Below are 19499 nucleotides of genomic sequence, written 5' to 3' on the forward strand. Positions count from 1 at the left end.
GCCTTCATACCTACGATCGAGATTCCGTGTGGACTGGTAGGACAGGGTCTCAGGTCCAGTTACTTTTACGAGCACCGTAACTACGAAGTAGTTGTGGGAATGTCCCTCATCTCCACAAGGCTGTCCTCCACCGGGTGCAAGTTCGATCTCAGGTAAGCAAAACATGAGACTGCGATTGGCGGTTTTCGTTACTACGGACCCCCATTGACAGGTTTCATCCGCGTTTTCATCCGCGCGATGCTTAGGTCCGGATGAGAGCTTGTTCCCACCTCCGTCATTCCCTGCTGTTTCTGTCTGTGCAACTTGTCGAGCTTGTAGCGAAATCAGACAAAGCTCCAAAATGAGATGCTCACCAGTCCGGCTAGCTACCACCAATCCCAGCCTACTACATGTCATGTCTCTCCTAAATTGGATGAGTAAGAGAATTGTCTAGCCTATTGGAGGTTTTTCTCAATTGCAGCCCTGGCCGAGTCTCTGGGCTGCCATTTCACAGCGCTGTTACCGTCGATTGATTCCACCATGGACTATCATGGGAAAACAATACTGGCTGTTGCCACTATGCCTCGCGGATCCCAATGCTTCACCATCATATCTCTCAACGAGTTGGCATCGAGTCTATCGTCAGTACCATCGCGATTGCGACTTCAAAAATGACAAGGGGCTCCTAGCCTTACTATCTGCAGCTCGATCCGGTAGGTCATGTTTGCTTAGTGAAGTGCTTACATGAGCTCTGTGTCCACCTATCGACTCCACGCATCGGCCTTTGGATACCTGCTAGTCGTCATCCAGTCAATCCTAGGCATGCAACCACTGCATGGTCCGCGTCTACCGTGACAATATTGCAATATTCCTGCCCTCCTTGTTATTGCTCATCCGCTGTCTTCCAGATCTTGCATTCAGATCGGTTACCAGATTCAATGTCTTGACGATCGCCAGTGCGAAGCAAGCGCTGAATACGACATTGCTTATTGCAGACGTGATTGCTTTATAATTCTTTGCTTCCAGCACTTTTCTTCTTGTTGACTTCTCTGTCCCGGTCGAGTGTGTTCGTCCGCTGTTCATTGCGAGACTTTGGGAACAATATGGCAGCATCACAGCAGCAGGAGCAGAAGCCATCATGGCTGAAACGACTCGTCGCACGTTCTGGTCTCAAGCTGAGCCTTCCTATCATTCTATTGATGTTCAAGTATGTGGTTATGGACCTCTTCGTCACGGCAATCATTTCTCAGAACTTTGTGACGTTGTCACAACTACGTTCTGATGAATGCATTCGTTCCACAATGCACATTTGAGCTGGTCTAACATGATATAGGGGCGCCATAGCTCCCACAGTCGGCGTGGCAATGTCAGTCTTCCATTCTCCTAACAAAATACCCTCTATCCGACTGACAACTTCCAGATACCAAGCAGATGCTGTATCAGATCGCTACTCCACTATCGGCTACCTCATTCCTATCATGTCCTTGCTTGTCGTGCCGATAATGCCTCGAGCTAGATTCATCCAGGGTATTTTTGTAACCTCGGTATGGCAAGTCACTCGAGTTTGTGCCAGTCGCTGATCAACCTCTCGCCGCAGGTCTTTACTTGCTTCGCCGCTGCCATTTCCCTCTTGTTCATGTGGATCTCGATAAAAGCACGGGAGAATACCACACATATCGACAGCGAGGCCATGAGAGATGGCCCTGTTCCTAGGGCACAGATTGTTTCCTACAACGCTGCTGCTAGCGCAAACCAGGGGATTTGGTTTTTCTTCTGGCTCTGGGCCTACAACACGTATGCCATGCGCATCAAGAACGTTTGAATCACCGTCTGCTAACTCCCGGACAGCTTCCGAGCTTTTCGACCACAGTACTTTCTTCCACTCATCGTCTTTGGAATCTACCTAAATGTCACCGCCACCTATGGTTGTATTTTCCCAACCATTACTCAAGTCTACTCATTAAGTGAGTTGCGTTTCTCGTGCGGTAGAGTTAGTAGCTGATTATCATCACTAGCGACGCTATTACTCGAGGTCTTCTTTATCGGCTTTGGAATGGCCACCGCCGCACACTTTGCCTTCCTCCCCATCACCACAAGAGATCTTGTGACCCTGGTCCTGAATGAATATCTACATGGTCTTAAAGCTGTCTTTGACGCTCAACGAAAATTCATCGAATCGGTGCCGCATAGAGAATGGCAAAATCGTCAAGCCGTGAGCAGCAGCGGCGAAAGTCAGAATAGCGGCGGACATAGCACGAGAGTTGAATCCTGGCCCGAGGCTGACGCGTGGAAAGCAGCTACGATAAAGGTTACCGAAGCTCAAGTCAAAATTCACGCGGAAATGCCATACGTCAAGCGAGAAACCTGCTGGGGAAAGCTACGATCTAGTGACTTTGTCTGCATCATGCGGCTTTTGAAAAACATCCTGGTCCCCATCACTGGTCTTGAGACCATCATTCAAATCACCGACAGTGTTGAGAGTCGCGGCGGGTGGGGCTCAATCTCGTCTAATCGTGACAGTACAACTACGATCACAGATGACCCTGAGGCTGCGTTAATGAGCGAAGAAGAGCTGTGGAAATGGATCTTCCAACAAATTCAAGAGCCCTCTCGACAACTCTGGCAGGCAATGCTGGAAGGCATAGACTATTCTCTGTTTACTTTGGGATTCACCAAGAAACCCGCCTTCATGACCAAAGAGGAACTTGCTTCTCGGGGAGCTGACTTGCCCTCGGGCAAAAAGGGCTTCGCTGCTTATCTGGAGGATTCCATGCAGAACTTTCTTGCAGCTCGTGAGGAGCCGTTGAAGAAGTGGTGCAAATGGAATGGATTGGCACGATCACCTGGTGTCAGCTCCAAGAGCCCACTTCTCCAGCGACACCAAACTCAGTTGTATCTGATTCTTGATGTACGTACTTGATCATGATGTTGCAACACCGACTGACTTCGACGCAGCTCGAATACTGCCTCATGGCTACGGCAAAGGGAGTACTCAACTTGGTTCATTTTGCCGATCGAAAAGTCGAGGATGGCACCATGGCGAAGAAGCGATTCATTCACCCAACGTGGAAACAACTAAAGAAGTGGTTCATTTCTTTATTCACCCGTGATGACGGAAACCTCGATTACCAGACATACAGCTACCGCAGTGGCACACCAACCATCTACCTTGGTGATGCCCTTGGAGTTCAGCGAGATCCTGAACATTTGCCACCAGTCACCAAGTGGGAAAGATTCACAGATAAAATCCGACTAATTCCTCAACTTGTTGGATCCAAGGAATCGTGGTTTGGCTTCAAAGTGGCTGTTGGCACCTTTTTCATCTCCATCACCTGCTACCTGCGAAACTCCCAAGAATTCTACATCAAGCAGAGAATCATTTGGGGCGCCGTCATGGTTGCTATCAGCATGACTCAAACGACAGCTTCTGGACTGTATGGTCAATTCGTCAGAATATTTGGCACATTTCTCGCCATGGTCTTTTCCTACATCAACTGGTACATTGTGGATGGGCATACAGCTGGTGTCATTGTCTTCATCGGCATTACTTGTTTCCTGTACCATTACCTTCTGGTCACAAGACCAGACGACCCTGTAATACCCATGATTGGAACCATCACACTGATATTGATTTTGGCATACGAGCTCCAAGTCAAGAAAGTCGGAATTGCCATTTCCACACGCAACGGCCAGGTATTCCATCCCGTCTACGAACTGGCTCCGTATCGACTGGCAGCCGTGTTGGGCGGTGTGGGAATCGCATGTTTTTTGAGTTATTTCCCAACTGTCAACACATCCAGAGCCGAGATGCGCAAGGATTTGGGCGCAACTCAATACTTGCTCGGCCACTACTACAGCTCCACTCACAAAGCCGTGTCTCTACGACTGAAGGATCTAGGAGGTGACGAGGCGGACAAAAACAGTCCCATTCGAAAACTTGAAAAGGCACGGAGCAAACTATTCGCAAAACAGCTTATCCTCATCCAAAGCATGGAGAATCACCTCAAATTCATCCGATATGAACCCACTTTCGGAGGACGATTTCCTCGAGAGACGTACGAACGGCTATTACATGCCACCCAAAAGTGAGTTTAACACCAGGTTCAACCACCACCATCTTCTTCTTCAACCTCTTCATCTTCTTCCAATACTAACGCCCGCTTTCCTCTCCTTGCAGCATCCTCCGCTCCACAGCGATGATCGCATTCGTGACCAAAACCTTCCGCGAACTTCCCGAAGATGTACACATCCCCACCAGCGGCGGCGACGACTTCCCTTCCAACACCACCGACGACACAGCCAACGGCACAGGCACCACCAATACGACATGGGCCAAAGATTTCCGCGAGGTAATCTCCACGTTACAACTGGCCTCTCACGGCGTGACATCTCTTCTCGCCATCCTATCCGGCTCCATCACACACGGACGACCCGTGCCACCATATCTGCGTGAACCCGATCCCTACGACCTCGGCGGTCTGATGGAAGGATTAGATACGGAAATCCTGAATACCGTTCATGTTTGTGAACCGGGATATTCGGCTTTCGCCGTCATGCAGCTCAGTACAACCATGTTACATGAACATCTGGCTGTTCTGCTGGCGGACACGAAGTTGTTGGTGGGTGAGGCGGATTTTGATCTTGATGTTGTCAAGGAGGATTATGAGAAGTCGGTCGGCTTAGCGGGTGTGGTGCCCCACCAGGGTCAGAATCGGTCGTCGATTAAAGCGGAATGATGCAGATACAGATACTCAACAGCAATTACTGGAAGGTGGAGCAAGAGCAAGAGCAAGAGCAAGCCAAGCATACCAAAAAAGAAGAAGAAAAAAGGAATTGAAAGAGATTGATGTGACATCTTTTTCTAGCTTTCTTGGTTTAATATCGGGATGGATCAATGTGGTCTCGGTCTCGATTCTTGGAGGAGAAGAATGGGACCGAGTCTTACAGATTGGCAGACCAGACTGCTTACAGCAAAGCGAATCTTATGTACATGTATGTATACAAAACATATTTGACATGTATTGGTATCTATGATATTGGACAAGTTCGTAGCCTTACTACCTACTTAGGTACTCGTTCCCTGTCCAACACATTTTTATGAAAACACCTCCATTCAGGTACATTCAACTGAAACAACAACTTGGCCAAGATAAGTATGCTTGTGTAGTCATTCTCATTTTCTTATTCATAAGCTCGTAAAATTTCCTGAAGAAGAGGCAGTAATAGCCAAGCAAGCTGGACAAATCAGGTACTACCAATTGCTGACCTTCTTTGGCTCAACGACAGTCCTGATCCAGTCTTGCCAAATCTCACGCCCAGCATGGCGTCCATAACTGATCAATATCACCTCTTTATCACGTCTGTGATTACATGACCAAAACCCATCCAGTCGTAATCTCCCCAAAATACAAGATACCACGCTGATGTATTACCTCCACATTCTCGTCAAGAACTGTGTCCCATATGGACCAAAAGTGAAAGCAACGCCAATAGCCGGCCCAGCCAGCACCCTCATATGCATGGAAGTTCTCCAGCAAAATCTGCACTAAATTTGTTTTTGTCGTAAACGCCTTGCAAATGTCGTTCGTCAAAAAAGGCCGCGTTCCGCTGTCCCCATAAAGCACCTGCTATTGTACTCTGTCAGGCATGGTAAACATTCCAACCTCACATGCATTCTGACACGTCATGATCCATCAAGCACATGAAATGAGCCCCCTAAGCTAAATGATAGTGTTTAAGTGAATGGATCATCTCTTGCTGGTTGATCGGGTAATGGTAGTCGTTGATGGTGGCTGGGATGGAAAGTACTGAACAAGGCTAATCTTTCTCCAATACTCAGACTGCTATTATGCCCATGACCGTAGCTTGGCATTGTTGCAAAGGCACTCGTGTTGATGAATGGATCACTCAAGCTCGGAACATGTCTCGAGTTCTTGACACGGTAGTTGCGTTTGTTAGGATCCAGCTCAAACGGACTGCCCAACCGCCTTTGAGTTGGATCGAGCTCAGGAGGAGCGAGGGAGGAAGCCGCCAAACCCGTTGCTGGCTTTGCCAAAGCAGTCAAAGATGGTGGAAGTGCGGGAACCGGAGGTATACCATTGTCTGGATCAGGGGTCTGTGTTGTTGGCGGATTGAACAGTCTTTCGATATGTTCACGACCATTAACCACCGCCCCCAAAGTTGCACCCCGATTGCGAACGCGGATTCGACGCTGATTAATATCGCCGGCGCCCGTAAACACTAGCTCTGGACGAACTTCTGGTTTTGGTTCCAGTGCCATGGGTGAAGGAGCATTCATTTCTAGCTCTGGCTGCATCGGCTTGTTCAGGTTGCTACCACTGGGACTGAGTTCGTCATCCAGAGTGTGTTGCGCCCGTCGTTTATTGATATTGAGTAGAGACTCAGTCTCGAGTTTGAAGGGTGATAGAAGCCTTGACCCAGTAGCATGGATTGTACCGAAATGACCATGGCTGACATGGCGTCGATGTTGACTACCAGAATTGCTGGACCCATTCCAAGTGCTGTAATTAAAAGGTGAAGCAAGTCGGGGAATGTTGTTGGCCACCTTGAGTCGGTCGGATTGTGTTTCAATGCCAAGACCAGACGGGGTGGAGAGTGACATGGGCTCAGACTCTGAATCTTTGCTGACTGGAGTATTGAACCAGTCATCCGACATGACCTTTGTTGGGGGAGAGTCTCCGGTGGCAAGTTGTGCGAGAGGTGCAGTTGCACCGCTAGCGACCAAGGAAATCCCAAGCTCTCGGGTGGTATAGGCTGTCGAGAGGTCTTGGTCTGGCTGACGAGAAGTTGAGCGTCCAAGACGAGAAGATGGCCGCCTCAAGAACTGATCATGGAATGGTGAAGGGCTTCGAGACTCACGCAGACGCTGATAATGTGCTGAGATCGTGAACTTCTCCTTGCATAATTGCTTGAGGCGCTTCCTGGTGGCAGATTCTGTGGGCCAAGGAGCCCGTATGTCCGCATTGTCCGTCTTCAAAAAGTCGTTCGGCTCTGGCGTCTTGTCCCGAGCAGCAAATCGGGATTCCATGACATTTCGCACTCGATATCTTTTGACAATGGGTTTGGAGAATCTGCTGGCGCGGGGCCACGTCTCTCTGGCTCGGCGAGCCACGCGATGGCAGACTCCTGTGGGGGGAATGCTTCCTGGAACGGTCTTGAAAGGTGTCACAGTGGGATCTGCCAGGTACATTTGGTATACATTGAAAAGATGATTGTCCATCTCGATGCTCCAGGGGACGTTGCCTTTGGACATAAGAGTATGAACGCGAAGTTTCTTGCTCTTCCTTGACGGAGTGTCGGGGATGATGTTGACTTTGGTTGGAGAGAAGGGATCCTGTCCTTCCAAGTCTGGACTGGTAGCACTTCCATCGAATGAAGTGGGACGAGTCGTGAATTGATCCGTTGACGACTGCGAAGACTCAGATCGAATCGAGCACTCTGAAGAAGATCGGTGCATATCCCAAGCGCTCCCTCGATATTCGGACGTGACAACTTTGGTCTGCGCGATGGGTGTGCGAGGAAGCTGGGAATCCCTCAGCGAAGACAATCTGAGGCGTTCACTCGGTGACGGATCTGAAAGAGCGTGTGTGAAAGCCGGTCTGAGGGAGTCGGTAGTGAGTTCGACGGAGGGAAGGGGAGTGTCGGCATCCATGCTAAAGGTCGATTGCATGGATTGCGCGCTAGACGGGACAGGAATGTCGGATGCAAAGAGCGTCGAAGGAAGAGCATTGTTACGCGCCTGAAAGGAGTTCAGATTGACGCGGGATCGACGGACGCGACAAGTCGAGTGATGAGGTGGAGGAGGTAGCTTGAGTTCGGCAAAGGTCTGATCTGGTGTCTTTGGGTCGTCGACGCCATCGAAACGAAAGGGAGCAAAATTTCGAGGAAGTGTGATGGACATTTGTGGTTTCTTTTGGGCGGAGGAGGCCATGAGTGTGGGAGATGAATCTGGATACGCCATGGTCCTTGTGGTGAGCGCACTCCAGGTGTTGACTCGAAAGGATGACGCGAAGATGGGGTGAGGTACAGCGACCCAAGAAATGCAGGCCAGATGAGTATTGAGCGTCTACGGGTTCATGCTGTGTGCGCGTCGATGGGCTCGATTTTGCGGTCGACCGCAGAGAATGAGGGTGGAATTGATCTGAATGGTACCGGCGCGAGAATGTCGAGTGGTGTAGCGAACGAGATCAGAAGGGAGGATTTGGTTTGGCGCGCACAACTGCAGAAAGAGTGGTGGTGGAGAGGTTCAGTGGTTGTGATAGAGTCGTGGACTGGTGGGTGGATGTAATGGTGAGGTGGACGTGTTCGGAGCGCGAACTGTCAAACTGGGTGTCAGGTGCGGAAAGACCTGGTACAGATGCCCAGAGAGGGAAAAATCAAGGTGGCTGGGGGGTAGTGAGAAAAGGTGACCGCAGGGGGACTAGGGTGGGTGAAAAGGACCGGGGGTCGCAAGGTTAGGCCCCAAAGAACAAGTGGGCGTGGAGAGGAGAAAGGAGAAGAGAAAGATGAAGATGAAGATTATGATCAAGTTTACAAGATTGAATAGCGAGGAGAAGAAGAATGTATACAAGAGAAGTGTGATGAGAGAGGATTTGGCGATTGGAATGTTGCCAATGCCAATGCAGGAGAGGAGACCAGGAAGAAGGAAAGAAAACTGACCACGCGAGGGTGAGGGCGAGGGTGAAGATTGAGTGCGAGTGGGAGGCGAGACGCGAGGGCGATGGCAGTCAGTCAGACACAGACAGTAGTACTGCGTGGTAGAGAGCAGGTGGGCATGGAGAACTCCAGAGGCACGGGAGGACCGGAGAAGTGGGAAGCAGTCACCCAGAGTGGATTGAAGGCTTGAAAGAAGGGGCAGGTGGGCAGAGGTGGCACTGGTGGCACTGGTGGGCAGCAGCCCTCGGCCTTTCGGCGTCCAGGGAAAGATGCAGGAGAAGAGGCGCGAAAAAGGCGGGTGACCACTCTCAGTCAAGTCTCCAGCTACGCGCTCACTGGAAAGACACTCCTTAGGGCAAGCAACCAGAGAGGATCCAGGCGATAACTGCATCAAGGCTAAATAACTAAACCTGGTCACCCATAAAGACCCGGGGCTTGGGAGCTTGCCTAGAGCCCAAACCGCCGACAGTGGGGCCTAGACTCTAAGGCGAGGGGTCAATGCACCTAGTTTCAACGCCTATCAATGCCCATCAAGAACTGGGCCTGCTGCAGTGCCAGTGCCCGGTGACACTGACGGCGGGCGAAGGGTGAGAGGCGACCTGACAAGCGGAGTCACAACAAACAAACAAAGACTGTGAAAGTTCAAGGCTTTACGGAGTAGATCGAGGTTTATTCATAGAATGGTATTGAAAATCAATGGAATGAAGAGGAGGTTGGAAATGCAAATCGGACTCATGGGGGCAAAGTGTAGGAATTGAAGCAAAACCTGCAGTTGATGAACAAGAAGTGACATCAACCGAGTCTGTGCAGACACTCGTACCTATCAACTACCAACCGAGCTACAGCCACTCTGAGTTGCTCTTTTCCTTGGCTTTTCTCACTCTCAACGGATGGACGCCAGGACGCCAGGACGCGTATCAAAGCCTAGAGTCCTGGGGACGGAGCTGACTGACTCCATTACTACTACTGGACTGATCACCGTCCTCAGGCGTTGGACGAGCTTGATCGGGGTCTTCATGCATATATCTGCAGCTTAGAATCTAGCGGACTGTGCTTTTTACTCGTGTCTCATCATTGTCGGAGAGTCCAGACTCTGGTCCGTCGACATCAAGCGTGCACCGTCAACGCTGATCAGACAACGTCCCAGTGATGAAACGCATATAAGCTACAGGATGGTCACCGACTACTGCATGCAGAGTTGAAGCACTCCTACAATTTGCCCCAGTTTGATGCGCAGGCGTGTCTCGTGAGTTTAGATCGAATTGAGTGCGTGGTTGAGTTTACCCTGCTTCTGATGGCGGTGTCCACCCTCAACCACTGATATCTACGTAGCAATGAGTGTCAACGGGGACTTTGATCCAGAATTTTACGCATCCAATTCTGAACATCGATACATGCATGTACGTACATACCCGCAAGTCTCACTCAAAAAGTGTCTGTTCCACAATAAGTATGGGATCTTGATCTATGATCAAGTGTCATTGTCAAGTGTCCAAGACTGACGATGGAGGATCGAGGATGGATGAGAGCAAAGTGACGCGTCAAGGATTGAGAACGCGTCAATTCCACGCTAGTGAAGCGAGTTCGTCATCATTGGCTGTGACCTTCAACGCCCCCGCACTTTTCATGAGCCAATCGACGAGATCTTGCACCTCTGGGTCTTTGACCCAGAGCCCAACTGCAATTCTTTCTCCAGGATCGTCCATCCATTGTTTCAACGTCCTGACATGGTTGGACTAGTAGCAAAAGAGCTAAATACGTGGCTACCTTACCTCCGTAGTTCCTCCCACGCCTCTCACGTCGTCTCCGCCTGGAGCTCAGCCAGCAGCTCCATTCAAGATCCACATCTGCACCGTTGTTGTCGTTCTCCAGCTTGTGGGGACTACACGTAGCGCCTGAAGGGGCTTTGGGCGTCGATGGCGAGCAACAAACAGTACTACACATGTTCATACATGTGTGTATGCACATACATGTGGTCCTTGGCACATTGATCCGTGGCTCCATTCTCAACATCCATCGGGTCGTGATATGAAACACTCGATCATCCCAACCACAACTAGCATGGCAAACAAGAACAATAACAACAACAAACAGACGGGAGATCCGAAAAGCAAGTCGTCGGGAGTAGTTGCTCAGTCTCCACAACCCCCAAGTCTTTGGATTCGTACACATGCTCCGATGAGCCGTGCAAAAGGTGAGATTCAGCTGAAAAGTGGAACAGCCAGAGTCAGCCATAGCCATGTTCCTTGCACTTGCATTGTCATGTCATAGCAGTCTAGATGAGCAGTCGTGTGGCAGTTGACGACAGGCACACTGTCATGTGATGACGGGACTATATCCTTGGGGTGACAAGACAGAAACACGGGTTCCATCCATGTTTGTGGATATCGGAAATGCATTGTGAACTAAACTCGTACTGTGGTCCATGAAACCTGCCGGGAGCAGACTCAATCGATCCCTTTGGTCGAATTGACATTTCCGGCTGATGGAAGGAAGATTTGTGGGAAGCCGGCAGGACGGTCAGAAAGAGGCTGTGTCTTATATCTTGGCGAGTAAGATCTTTATGTCCTAGGGTAATAATAATGACAATGATAAGGATGTGATGCTACGAGACCTTGTACGTAATTTTGTAATTCTATGCGCAGAGCGGCTTGTTGGGAAGACTTCCATGTTGATTGATGTCCCATATATACGAAATTCTATGTATACCTTAATACATTGAGAATTATGCTTGTATGTCCAACATCAAATTCTCCGAGAGAAAGCCACATTGCGTAGACGATGTAGATCAAGATGACGATATCAGAGGCGATCCTCTCTCTGCACAAGTCAACACACCAACGCCCCGCCAAAAAAACCCTCACTGTCCCTCATGACATTTCTCGACTGCATTCTCAGGTCATTGTAACCTACTCGCTCCCTCAGCAGCGGCGGCATCTCAGCTTTGGTCATCTGGCGCCGCCCTCTGCGACCACTGGGTCCTCGACACGACTGCGAATCTCCGAATTCTGCGTGGTGAACTTCTTCTGGTTGAGTGCAGCGGGAGTGATGTCCACTCTGCCAGACCGCCTGTAGCCATCCTCCCAACTAGTGACCAGTGCGCGGATCGCTTCTTGGGCAACGATAGTACCTCTGGCAATGTCTTCCACGCCTGTCCATCCTGGAACATGCAAGAATGCCACCTTGCCCAATCGTTCATGAGCGAGACGCTTGCGGTGACCGAGGTCGCGTTCTGGGGACGAGGATGAGGAGCGTGAAGAGGTCGACGAAGTATCATCTGTGGTGTTGTTGGCTTCGTTTTTGGTGTCCGGTTTTGACTGCTCGATCTCACTTGAGGATCCGCGGCGATGATGTCGTGCATCGTCCAGCCATCGTCGGCTCAGACTTTCAAAGAGCGCAAACTCGCAGATGAAACGACCGGCATCACGTGAGAGTTTGACAACACTCCTCTTCCGGTTGTCAGCTCGCGAGACTGGAGCGATGGAGCTTGTGGTTGTAGTGGGGGTGGCCGTTGCAGCACTAGGTGTCAACGACCACATGAGACCAAGTGGTCCGGAAATAGGTTTGGGAGGGTGAACCGCGGCACTGGCATTTGAGGTTGAATCGTTTGGGTTCGCTTTCAACGCCTTGCCCACGCCCTCATCCCACCGCTTCAGAACTTCATCCTCATCCCACTCGGTCATTAGAAGATCTGGTAGACCCTCTCGTTTCCAGGTGACTTCTCCGCAAGAAAACCCATCTCCCTCATCAACATCCTTGATTCGATAGCCGTCACGATGCGCGCGAGTTTCCAGTGAATAGCAGTCCCGACCAGCGGCCATGCCGATGTGAAGGATGTAGTCTGGGTCATGTTTCTTGATAAGAGAAGGAACGAGACTGGTGAGAACAGGATAAGTGACGCGGATCGGTTCAGGATGAACAATCAGACGGATTTTATATGCTGGAGCAGGAGAATTGGATGATGGTGCTTCGAGATAGAGTTCAGGGGGCAGAGAGGATGCAATGAGCCATGATGGATTGACAAGGAAGGATTTGAAGGGCTGGAGATGGTAGAAATGGTCAGCATTGATCAAATTCCCAAATTGCACATGTTAGCACAAAATCATGACTCAGCACGTGCGTACTGATAGTGACATCAGATAGCCAACAGCCCCATCGCAGAAACATGGGATTACGATGCGAGAGGTTCGCTGAACTTCAAGGGGTCGTGGAATATAGGAGCAAACAGAAAAGCCGGAAATTGATCATGGTATGGATATTGCGGTGTAGGAGAGCGAGACTTGATTCCAACGATATCCCCGGTTGATAGGGAATCTCGGTTGTTGCGCCAGCTTTACCCCACATCGAACCGCATTTCAAGATCGTTCGGAAACAGGCCAAAGACAAGGGCGAAGGAAAGACGAAAAGACAAGTGAACCTACCCCGAAACCTGTGACCAGGACCTTAACCTCTCTTAACGGCGGATGCTGGGAATCGGTTGTGTCGAACTCCGGATGAAGCGCATCCAGGCCAGGCGGTGGAGTCGGTGGGCCAGCGTCACCCATTGTGTACCCTCGCCGTACGATCGAGTTTCTTATGCGATTATAACGGACAGGTTAGGATAGAGGACAAGGTGCGAGGGAGAGGATGGGTAAAACGGTCGAGTCGAGGAAGGGCCGGTGACGAGACGAGGGAGTTGTCGTGTGCGAGATGGAAAAAGTGACTGGATTCACTTGATGACGTAGAGATGGCTTGGGGAAGGCCAGGTTTCGGGGCCAAGGGAGGGGAGAAAGACGGTCAGGTTAGTCTGACAAAAGACCGAGAAGGGCTCCGCGTGAGGGCGATGGAGAGAGATATAGAGGTGAGGATGAGGGTGAAGATGGTGAAGATGTGGAGGAGATGACAAGGTGCCGAGTAGATGCCGATACACACACACAATATGATGGATGGATGTGTGGATGGAGTGATGATTATTCTTTGTCAAGGAACTTGTTATCGGAGGAGTGGAGGAGGGGAACCAGGGCTGGACAGTAGTGGCACGGTAGTGGTAGGGGGAGCAGGGTAGGTTGGAGGTCAACATGGACGAGATGCCAGTGCGTAAGCTGTTGAGAAGAGTCGAGACTCGAGCCTAAACAACGTCTAATTACGAGTACTATGCTGTAAGTATGGTTGGACTCCGAGCCGTGACCTGTCCTCCGTACGCAAGGCCCTCGGGCCCCAGGTATCCCTAGCTCTTCGGCCGCAAGCGAGGTGGCACCAGTGGCTCGACTCGCCTGGCACTGCAGGTCTCGCCTATTACGGCCTATTCGGAGAAATTATCTGGTGATTCTGCATCTGATTCGTGTAACCCCAACCTCTACTGTTGAACGCTTGGGGAAGAGACAGACTCGATGCCGATGCCGTATCACAGAGTCCTCGGAAAATATACAGTCCATCTGAGCCAGGATCATCACGGCAATATTTGGTGGTAGTGGCGAAGTGTAATGATTATTGAGCAGGGAGTAACCACGAGTGCTCTGGAATAAGTAGTTGTGGTGGTGCGATACTCATTAATCAGTTCAACATCAATACGGCCCTCATCCTAGGTAGATGCTCGGTAGTTGAACCTTCCCCCAGACCCCGGAAGACGAGGGGTTTTAGGGTTGAGATGTGTCAACTCATAAGCATCCAGGGCACCTTAGCAAGTAATGACTTCGGAGGACAACAAATATGGGCATTTAGGCTCAGATCGGCATCTCTGGTGTCACGTGTCACAGAATTCCTCCAGCATGCCCTCTCCCCATAATCTTCGACTGAACCTGATCCCTTGCCTGAGATCAGCCATCTCGTGAGCAAGCCTGCGAGGAGACATACAGTGAGAATGTGATCTCGATCGAGGTCACTGCAATGTATCCTTCGTTCTTGTGTGCATACTTTTCTCACTGTACTACATCTCAAGGTGGAAATTCGCCTCGAGATGACCATCAGCCTGCCAGTGTACCAGATCTGACCTGACCAGATCAGCCCCGTCCAGTACTGGTAGGTCTCCTTCCCAACAACAAAAACGCCGCCAGCGCCATGCTTGAAAACTACCAAACGAGACAAACAGGCCTCCTTTCGCTCCTTCTGCACATGACAGACGACTCATTTCGCCGCCACCAACCTCTCCATCCTCCTCAACGATCCCCGAAGATCACGACCTCCTCTCTCACCTTCATCCCTCAGCCATTGCTCCATCCTGACTCGCACTCTTTTCAAGTTACCCTGGATTGGCATCTCTTCGCCGTCCTCCACACTACCTGGATTCAGCAGCGTGGCAAAACAATCACTCCACACATCCTTCTCCCAGTATCGCTTCAGGTTGTCTTTCAACTTCCATTCCTTCTTCTGAGCAAGCCCTCCTCCAGCTGCAGGGACCGTCTCGATGTACTTGCCGAAGAGCAGACTGTGGATCACTCCCGCCGCTCCGTGGTAATCGATCTGGTATTTCCATGGCCGACATTCTCTGATTTCTGCACAGTCCTGTGCGCTCGATGCCCAGTCTGCGATGAACTGCGCCTGCGGCTTGAACATTCGCGTGTCAATACCCCGTCCAAAGTCGATCAAGGTCAGGCCTTTGGAACTCCAGCCGTTGGCACCTACAGGATCGAAACAGCTCGTAACATCCACACTTGTGTCCAGGCGGACCAGACAATTGTCTCCCTTCAAGTCTCCGTGCAAGATTCCAATGCGGTGAATGTCTTCCAAAACTTTGAGCAACTCGATTGAAAAGAACATGGCAAGCGTCTCGTCCAACCCTTCGGCCAGTTTACCAGCCTTGACATTCTCACTCCGAGCCAGGTTGACCAGGTCAAGCAACGTTCCTTGAGGGCTGTATGACAGGACCAAGTAAGCTTCGTCTCGATAAAGATGACACTCGTGAGCCAAGACAATTGATTGCATGGTGCGCGATGCACGCCCCAAGCGTTGTCGAATTGTGCGCAAGATGTGGAATTCCCATACCAGAGTTCCTGGCGGCGACTCGCTCTTGAGTGCTTCGAGAGCACTTCTTTCGGACGTTGACCTCGGCGCCGAGGAGCCTGCGTTTTCCTTGTCTTGATCTGGATCAGCCGCTTCGCTCGGATCATAGCTGTCGACTAGATACACTGGTGCGAAAGCACCTTCTCCAAGTTGCCGTTTGACTGCGTACACGCGATCCGTGCCTGCAAACTTCAAGATCGGCGGCACAGCCTTCGTTGCTGCTTTGTCACTGACACTCTTGCGTGGACTGCCCTTTCCCTTCGCCTTTGTTGCTTTCTCAGCAAACCCTTTGAGTGTCGCATATTGGCCATATGACTGTGCAGAATTGTCCATGTATCCAGCGTACGACACAATTGGTGGATGGACTGTGGTGAGAATCTGTTGCCGAACTGCGTCATCACAAGGATTGCACTGCAGATCTAAAATGACTGGCCCTTTGTGAATTTGTGCAGGCTGTGGGATGAGTTTTGCGGGCGACGCCGCAACGCCATGCAGTCTTCTGGAGGAGGAAAGATCAGAATCGAAGCCTGGGAGGAGTTCGATACCTGACTTGGCAGGTGAGCATTTTACCCTACCAAAAGGTTTCTTCTGAGGTGAAGAAGTCAAGATCTCAACCTCCGAGGCACCCGTCTCTCTGAGCTTTCTCTTAGCAGACGATGAGGGCGTACCGTCTTCGCGTTGTGGACTACTGAGCAGAAGATCCTCCACATTGAGTTTCGATGGACTGTCGTACTTGGCCTGCGATCTTCGACTGGGTGTCTTGGATGCAAAGTATTCTGGGTCTTGGAACACAGTCGACGGCGCAAGAGAACTTTCGGTCCGTTCGACAATGGGCGTCATGAAGGGCAGTTTGTGGGCAGGAATACCCGAGTCGCGAAAGGGACGGACAGGAGTGGGCTCATAGTCCTCCGGGGGAATAGGGACAAATCGAGGTGCGTTCTGAACTTCCCAATGTCCTGGGAACAGTTCATCCACCGGTGTTGTGAGAGGGCCATCGTTCGGGAGATCTGCAGTTGCGTCTTTGTGGTCTTCGTCATTGTCTCTGACATTTGCGGGTGAGCTTGGGCCACTGCATTGTGTTTGATCCTCCTCTTCATATTCATCATCATCATCATCGTCTTCCTCTTTGTCTTCATCCGCCTCCTCTTCGCTCGAATCGCCAACATCTCCGGCAATCATAGCGATGGCCTTGGTATCCATGTCACCAAAGTCGGCGTTGGCAATATTGGCAATGGCTTGGGTGTCGAACCCATCCATGTCTGATTGAGTATGACCCATCGAGTCAACAGTCTCAGTCAGATCTTCGCTCATTTGGCGTCGTCGTCGTGAAGGTGTTTTGCGGGTGGATTTCTTGGCAGTAGCAGCAGCAGCCTTGCCAGAAAATTTGAGGTCGACTGGCGGCACGTGTTTGCTCGCGGTGAAATCAGACCAGGGTGAAACACTTTCAGGCTGGCTCTGACTATTGAGAGCGGACGAGGTATCTTCACCGAATTCACTTCCAGTACCAGATATGTGACCTGTCCCTGTGCTCTCACCATCACCCGCGGTGCTATATCCATCTTCAATATCACCCTCAGTGAAGTCACCATCATCACCACTCTGGGTGTCATCTCGCTCCACCACTGGTTTACGCAAAGGCTGATTGAACATGTCGTAAATCTCGTTCGTCGCGGCCTTGGAATGGAAAGTCATGGTTGGCTCTGCATGAGCGGAATTCTTTCGCTTGAGTTTCTTGCCCGTGGGCGACTCAAGGCGAGTCTTCACCGTTCGTGGCTCTTGCTTCACTTCTCGAACCTTGACTCGCTTCTGCTTGGCTCCTTCGGTGCTTGATTGGGATTCCGGCATCCCAACCATTGATTGTGTCGACGTGTCGTTGATACACAGCGTGTTGTTCGTGGCATTGAGGTCAAGCGCTTGCTGGAATGAATGGCTTAGATTCTCAACGTCTTCCGCTTCAGTTGACTTGGCTGGCTGTGATTCCGAGTTCCGAGCCTGTTCGTCCAAATTCAGATTACCCACACGTTCAGTCAAGATATTCGAACAAGGCGCTTCATCCTCTGTCTTTCTCCAATCTCTGCTCATCCATCCTCGATGCTGAGCCCGCAACTCTTCAAAACTGTATTCGACTCTGCCTCCAGGAGGATACACCGAATCCATATTCACGAATACACGTTCGGTTCGTCCGGTGCGAGGATTGACTATGTCACTGGGTTGCCTAGAATTTCCCGACTGTGATTGTGATTGTGATTGTTGTGATGCTGCACTTTTCTTGGAATGTGATACATTGACATCTCGAGAAGACTAAAATACAAGGAAACCTCCAAATTAGTTTGCTTTGTCACTTTATGCTCGTAAAGAACCCAGGGGATTTCGGCAGAACTTTGTCGAGGGTGGGAAATAATTCATACCGGGTCTTTGAAAATCTCCATCTTTGGCGCTGTTCCCACTTTCTTGCCTCCCTTCAATGTCTCTCCAGCCCAGGCTCGAGGTTCAATCGTGTTTTCCTTTTTGCGCTCTTTCATCGATTCAATGCTATCCCATCCTTTGCTGGCTCCCATGTCAGAACCGCTTAGGGCTGGAGGCGGCGCGCTGTCCGCGTCAGAGAAGATGGCCATCTTAGGCTTCCCTGATCTTGAAGTCGCGCCTGTGGCGGTTGCTTGTTGGCGCTGTTGCTGTTGCTGCGATGGCTCTTCATGGGTCGCCGCGGCGAAAGGATCATGTTTGGCTGCCAAAGCCGCTCGCACAGTTGGTAATGCCGGCGAGCTAGGTCCATTGCCGTTCTGTGGACGAGCATTATATCTTTGTTGGAATTGAGTATATTTTCTCATCAGACGTTCAGCGGGTCTCGCCTCGCGCTGAATGCCCAACTGGTACACCTCGTCTGCCTGACTCCATCTTTCAGCGGCTTCCAACCAAGTTGCGAATTCTTCATAGAACAGGCCCAGTCCATCGCCAATATTGTGACGTGCCAGAAAAGCAAATGTTTCTCGAGGGCTGTCTGAAAACAGACGAATGTAATGTAGCCATAGCTTCAGGTATCGAGGGTCGTTCTTATAATGTGACGATGTAAGAAACGCCTTGGTCGCACGCTCAAGGAGAGGAAGAAGTTGAGATTGTGGCGTCGCCTGCGCTGAAGGATAGGCATTGAGTGTCCATTTCACGTATCGGTCGTAAATGTCCAAAGGATCATCCGAGTCGGCTATTGATTGTAATTCGACTTCGTATTCTTGTCGGATCGCATCGTTCAATGTCTTTGTTTCGTCAAGAGTGGGAGAAGCAGATTTTGTCTTGCTTCCGGGATTGGCTAGAGAGAGGGGTGAGAGGACAGAGGCAAGTTGTTTCGCTGATCGCCCTCCAGGTAGTTGTTGGATGTTCTCTTTGTGTGTTTCCAAGATGTCGAAGTCGATGAGGTCGTTATCACCCCCGTGAATACCCATGTTTGTCTGTCCACAGTCGTATATTCTATGCCGCTAAGAACTGAGTCCAAAAAGAAGTGCAACAACGCATAATAAGTGGTACGGCGAGAAGTTGTTGGCGGTCGAGGTAGACGACTTTGATGGTGGAACAAAGTAGAGTGAGAGTGCAGCCAGTCCAAAGTCCATTGGATCGCCAACCAAACAACGATCGTCGTCCCAAAACGGCAACTGTCAACAAAACATCTTCCTTGGCAAAACATGTGACTCACGTGACTCTATCTCCCCTGATTACGTCACGTGCTGCAGCCTTGTGGTGTTACTCAACCACTCAGCATTTTCTCATCGTCATTGTAATCACCTTCTATCCGTAGGACAACATGGTTTCATGCCAGATTGCAGTCACAGCATGACGATCAACTTGGGAAGAACTTTCTATAGACTCTAGCTTTG

At 50.5% G+C, this 19499-nt stretch overlaps 4 protein-coding genes across 5 annotated transcripts; 1 reads left to right on the top strand and 3 right to left on the bottom strand.

Moving 5' to 3' along the window:
- Positions 1-1082: 1082 nt before the first annotated feature.
- PV10_08764 lies at positions 1083-4957 on the top strand (the record flags this gene model as incomplete). 2 transcript variants are annotated; one of them, XM_016373836.1, is made up of 8 exons in its annotated part: positions 1083-1243; positions 1313-1345; positions 1400-1523; positions 1577-1773; positions 1828-1943; positions 1995-2887; positions 2935-4064; positions 4157-4957. In XM_016373836.1, 8 exons carry the CDS (start codon positions 1083-1085, stop codon positions 4713-4715), a joined length of 3213 nt encoding a protein of 1070 aa, XP_016220747.1. The 2 variants fall into 2 exon arrangements, with proteins under 2 accessions (XP_016220747.1, XP_016220748.1); XM_016373837.1 differs by lacking the exons at positions 1083-1243; positions 1313-1345; positions 1400-1523 and having other exon boundaries at positions 1554-1773; positions 4157-4715.
- A 188-nt stretch (positions 4958-5145) lies between these two features.
- PV10_08765 (uncharacterized protein) lies at positions 5146-8560 on the bottom strand. The gene has a single exon (XM_016373838.1). The coding sequence runs from the start codon at positions 7958-7960 to the stop codon at positions 5714-5716; it is 2247 nt and encodes a 748-aa protein (XP_016220749.1). The 5' UTR covers positions 7961-8560; the 3' UTR covers positions 5146-5713.
- A 2751-nt stretch (positions 8561-11311) lies between these two features.
- Positions 11312-13650, bottom strand: PV10_08766 (uncharacterized protein). Its single transcript, XM_016373839.1, has 2 exons — positions 13077-13650; positions 11312-12695 (listed from the first exon to the last, which is right to left on the bottom strand). The coding sequence occupies exons 1-2, from the start codon at positions 13197-13199 to the stop codon at positions 11604-11606; spliced, it is 1215 nt and encodes a 404-aa protein (XP_016220750.1). The 5' UTR covers positions 13200-13650; the 3' UTR covers positions 11312-11603.
- A 953-nt stretch (positions 13651-14603) lies between these two features.
- PV10_08767 (uncharacterized protein) lies at positions 14604-19211 on the bottom strand. Its single transcript, XM_016373840.1, has 2 exons — positions 18042-19211; positions 14604-17934 (listed from the first exon to the last, which is right to left on the bottom strand). The coding sequence occupies exons 1-2, from the start codon at positions 19068-19070 to the stop codon at positions 14758-14760; spliced, it is 4206 nt and encodes a 1401-aa protein (XP_016220751.1). The 5' UTR covers positions 19071-19211; the 3' UTR covers positions 14604-14757.
- Positions 19212-19499: the final 288 nt, after the last annotated feature.

The sequence above is a fragment of the Exophiala mesophila genome (assembly GCF_000836275.1).
Source record: "Exophiala mesophila strain CBS 40295 unplaced genomic scaffold supercont1.6, whole genome shotgun sequence".
In the NCBI taxonomy this organism is placed as follows: domain Eukaryota; kingdom Fungi; phylum Ascomycota; class Eurotiomycetes; order Chaetothyriales; family Herpotrichiellaceae; genus Exophiala; species Exophiala mesophila.

Excerpts from the sequence above, each read along its gene's own strand:
- PV10_08765 (XM_016373838.1), bottom strand. The coding sequence starts at position 7,960 with ATGGCGTATCCAGATTCATCTCCCACACTCATGGCCTCCTCCGCCCAA.
- PV10_08766 (XM_016373839.1), bottom strand. The coding sequence starts at position 13,199 with ATGGGTGACGCTGGCCCACCGACTCCACCGCCTGGCCTGGATGCGCTT. Across the intron at positions 12,696-13,076 it reads TCCTGGTCACAGGTTTCGGG|CCCTTCAAATCCTTCCTTGT; the intron begins GTAGGTTCACTT and ends TACCATCTCCAG.
- PV10_08767 (XM_016373840.1), bottom strand. The coding sequence starts at position 19,070 with ATGGGTATTCACGGGGGTGATAACGACCTCATCGACTTCGACATCTTG. Across the intron at positions 17,935-18,041 it reads TGGAGATTTTCAAAGACCCG|TCTTCTCGAGATGTCAATGT; the intron begins GTATGAATTATT and ends CTTGTATTTTAG.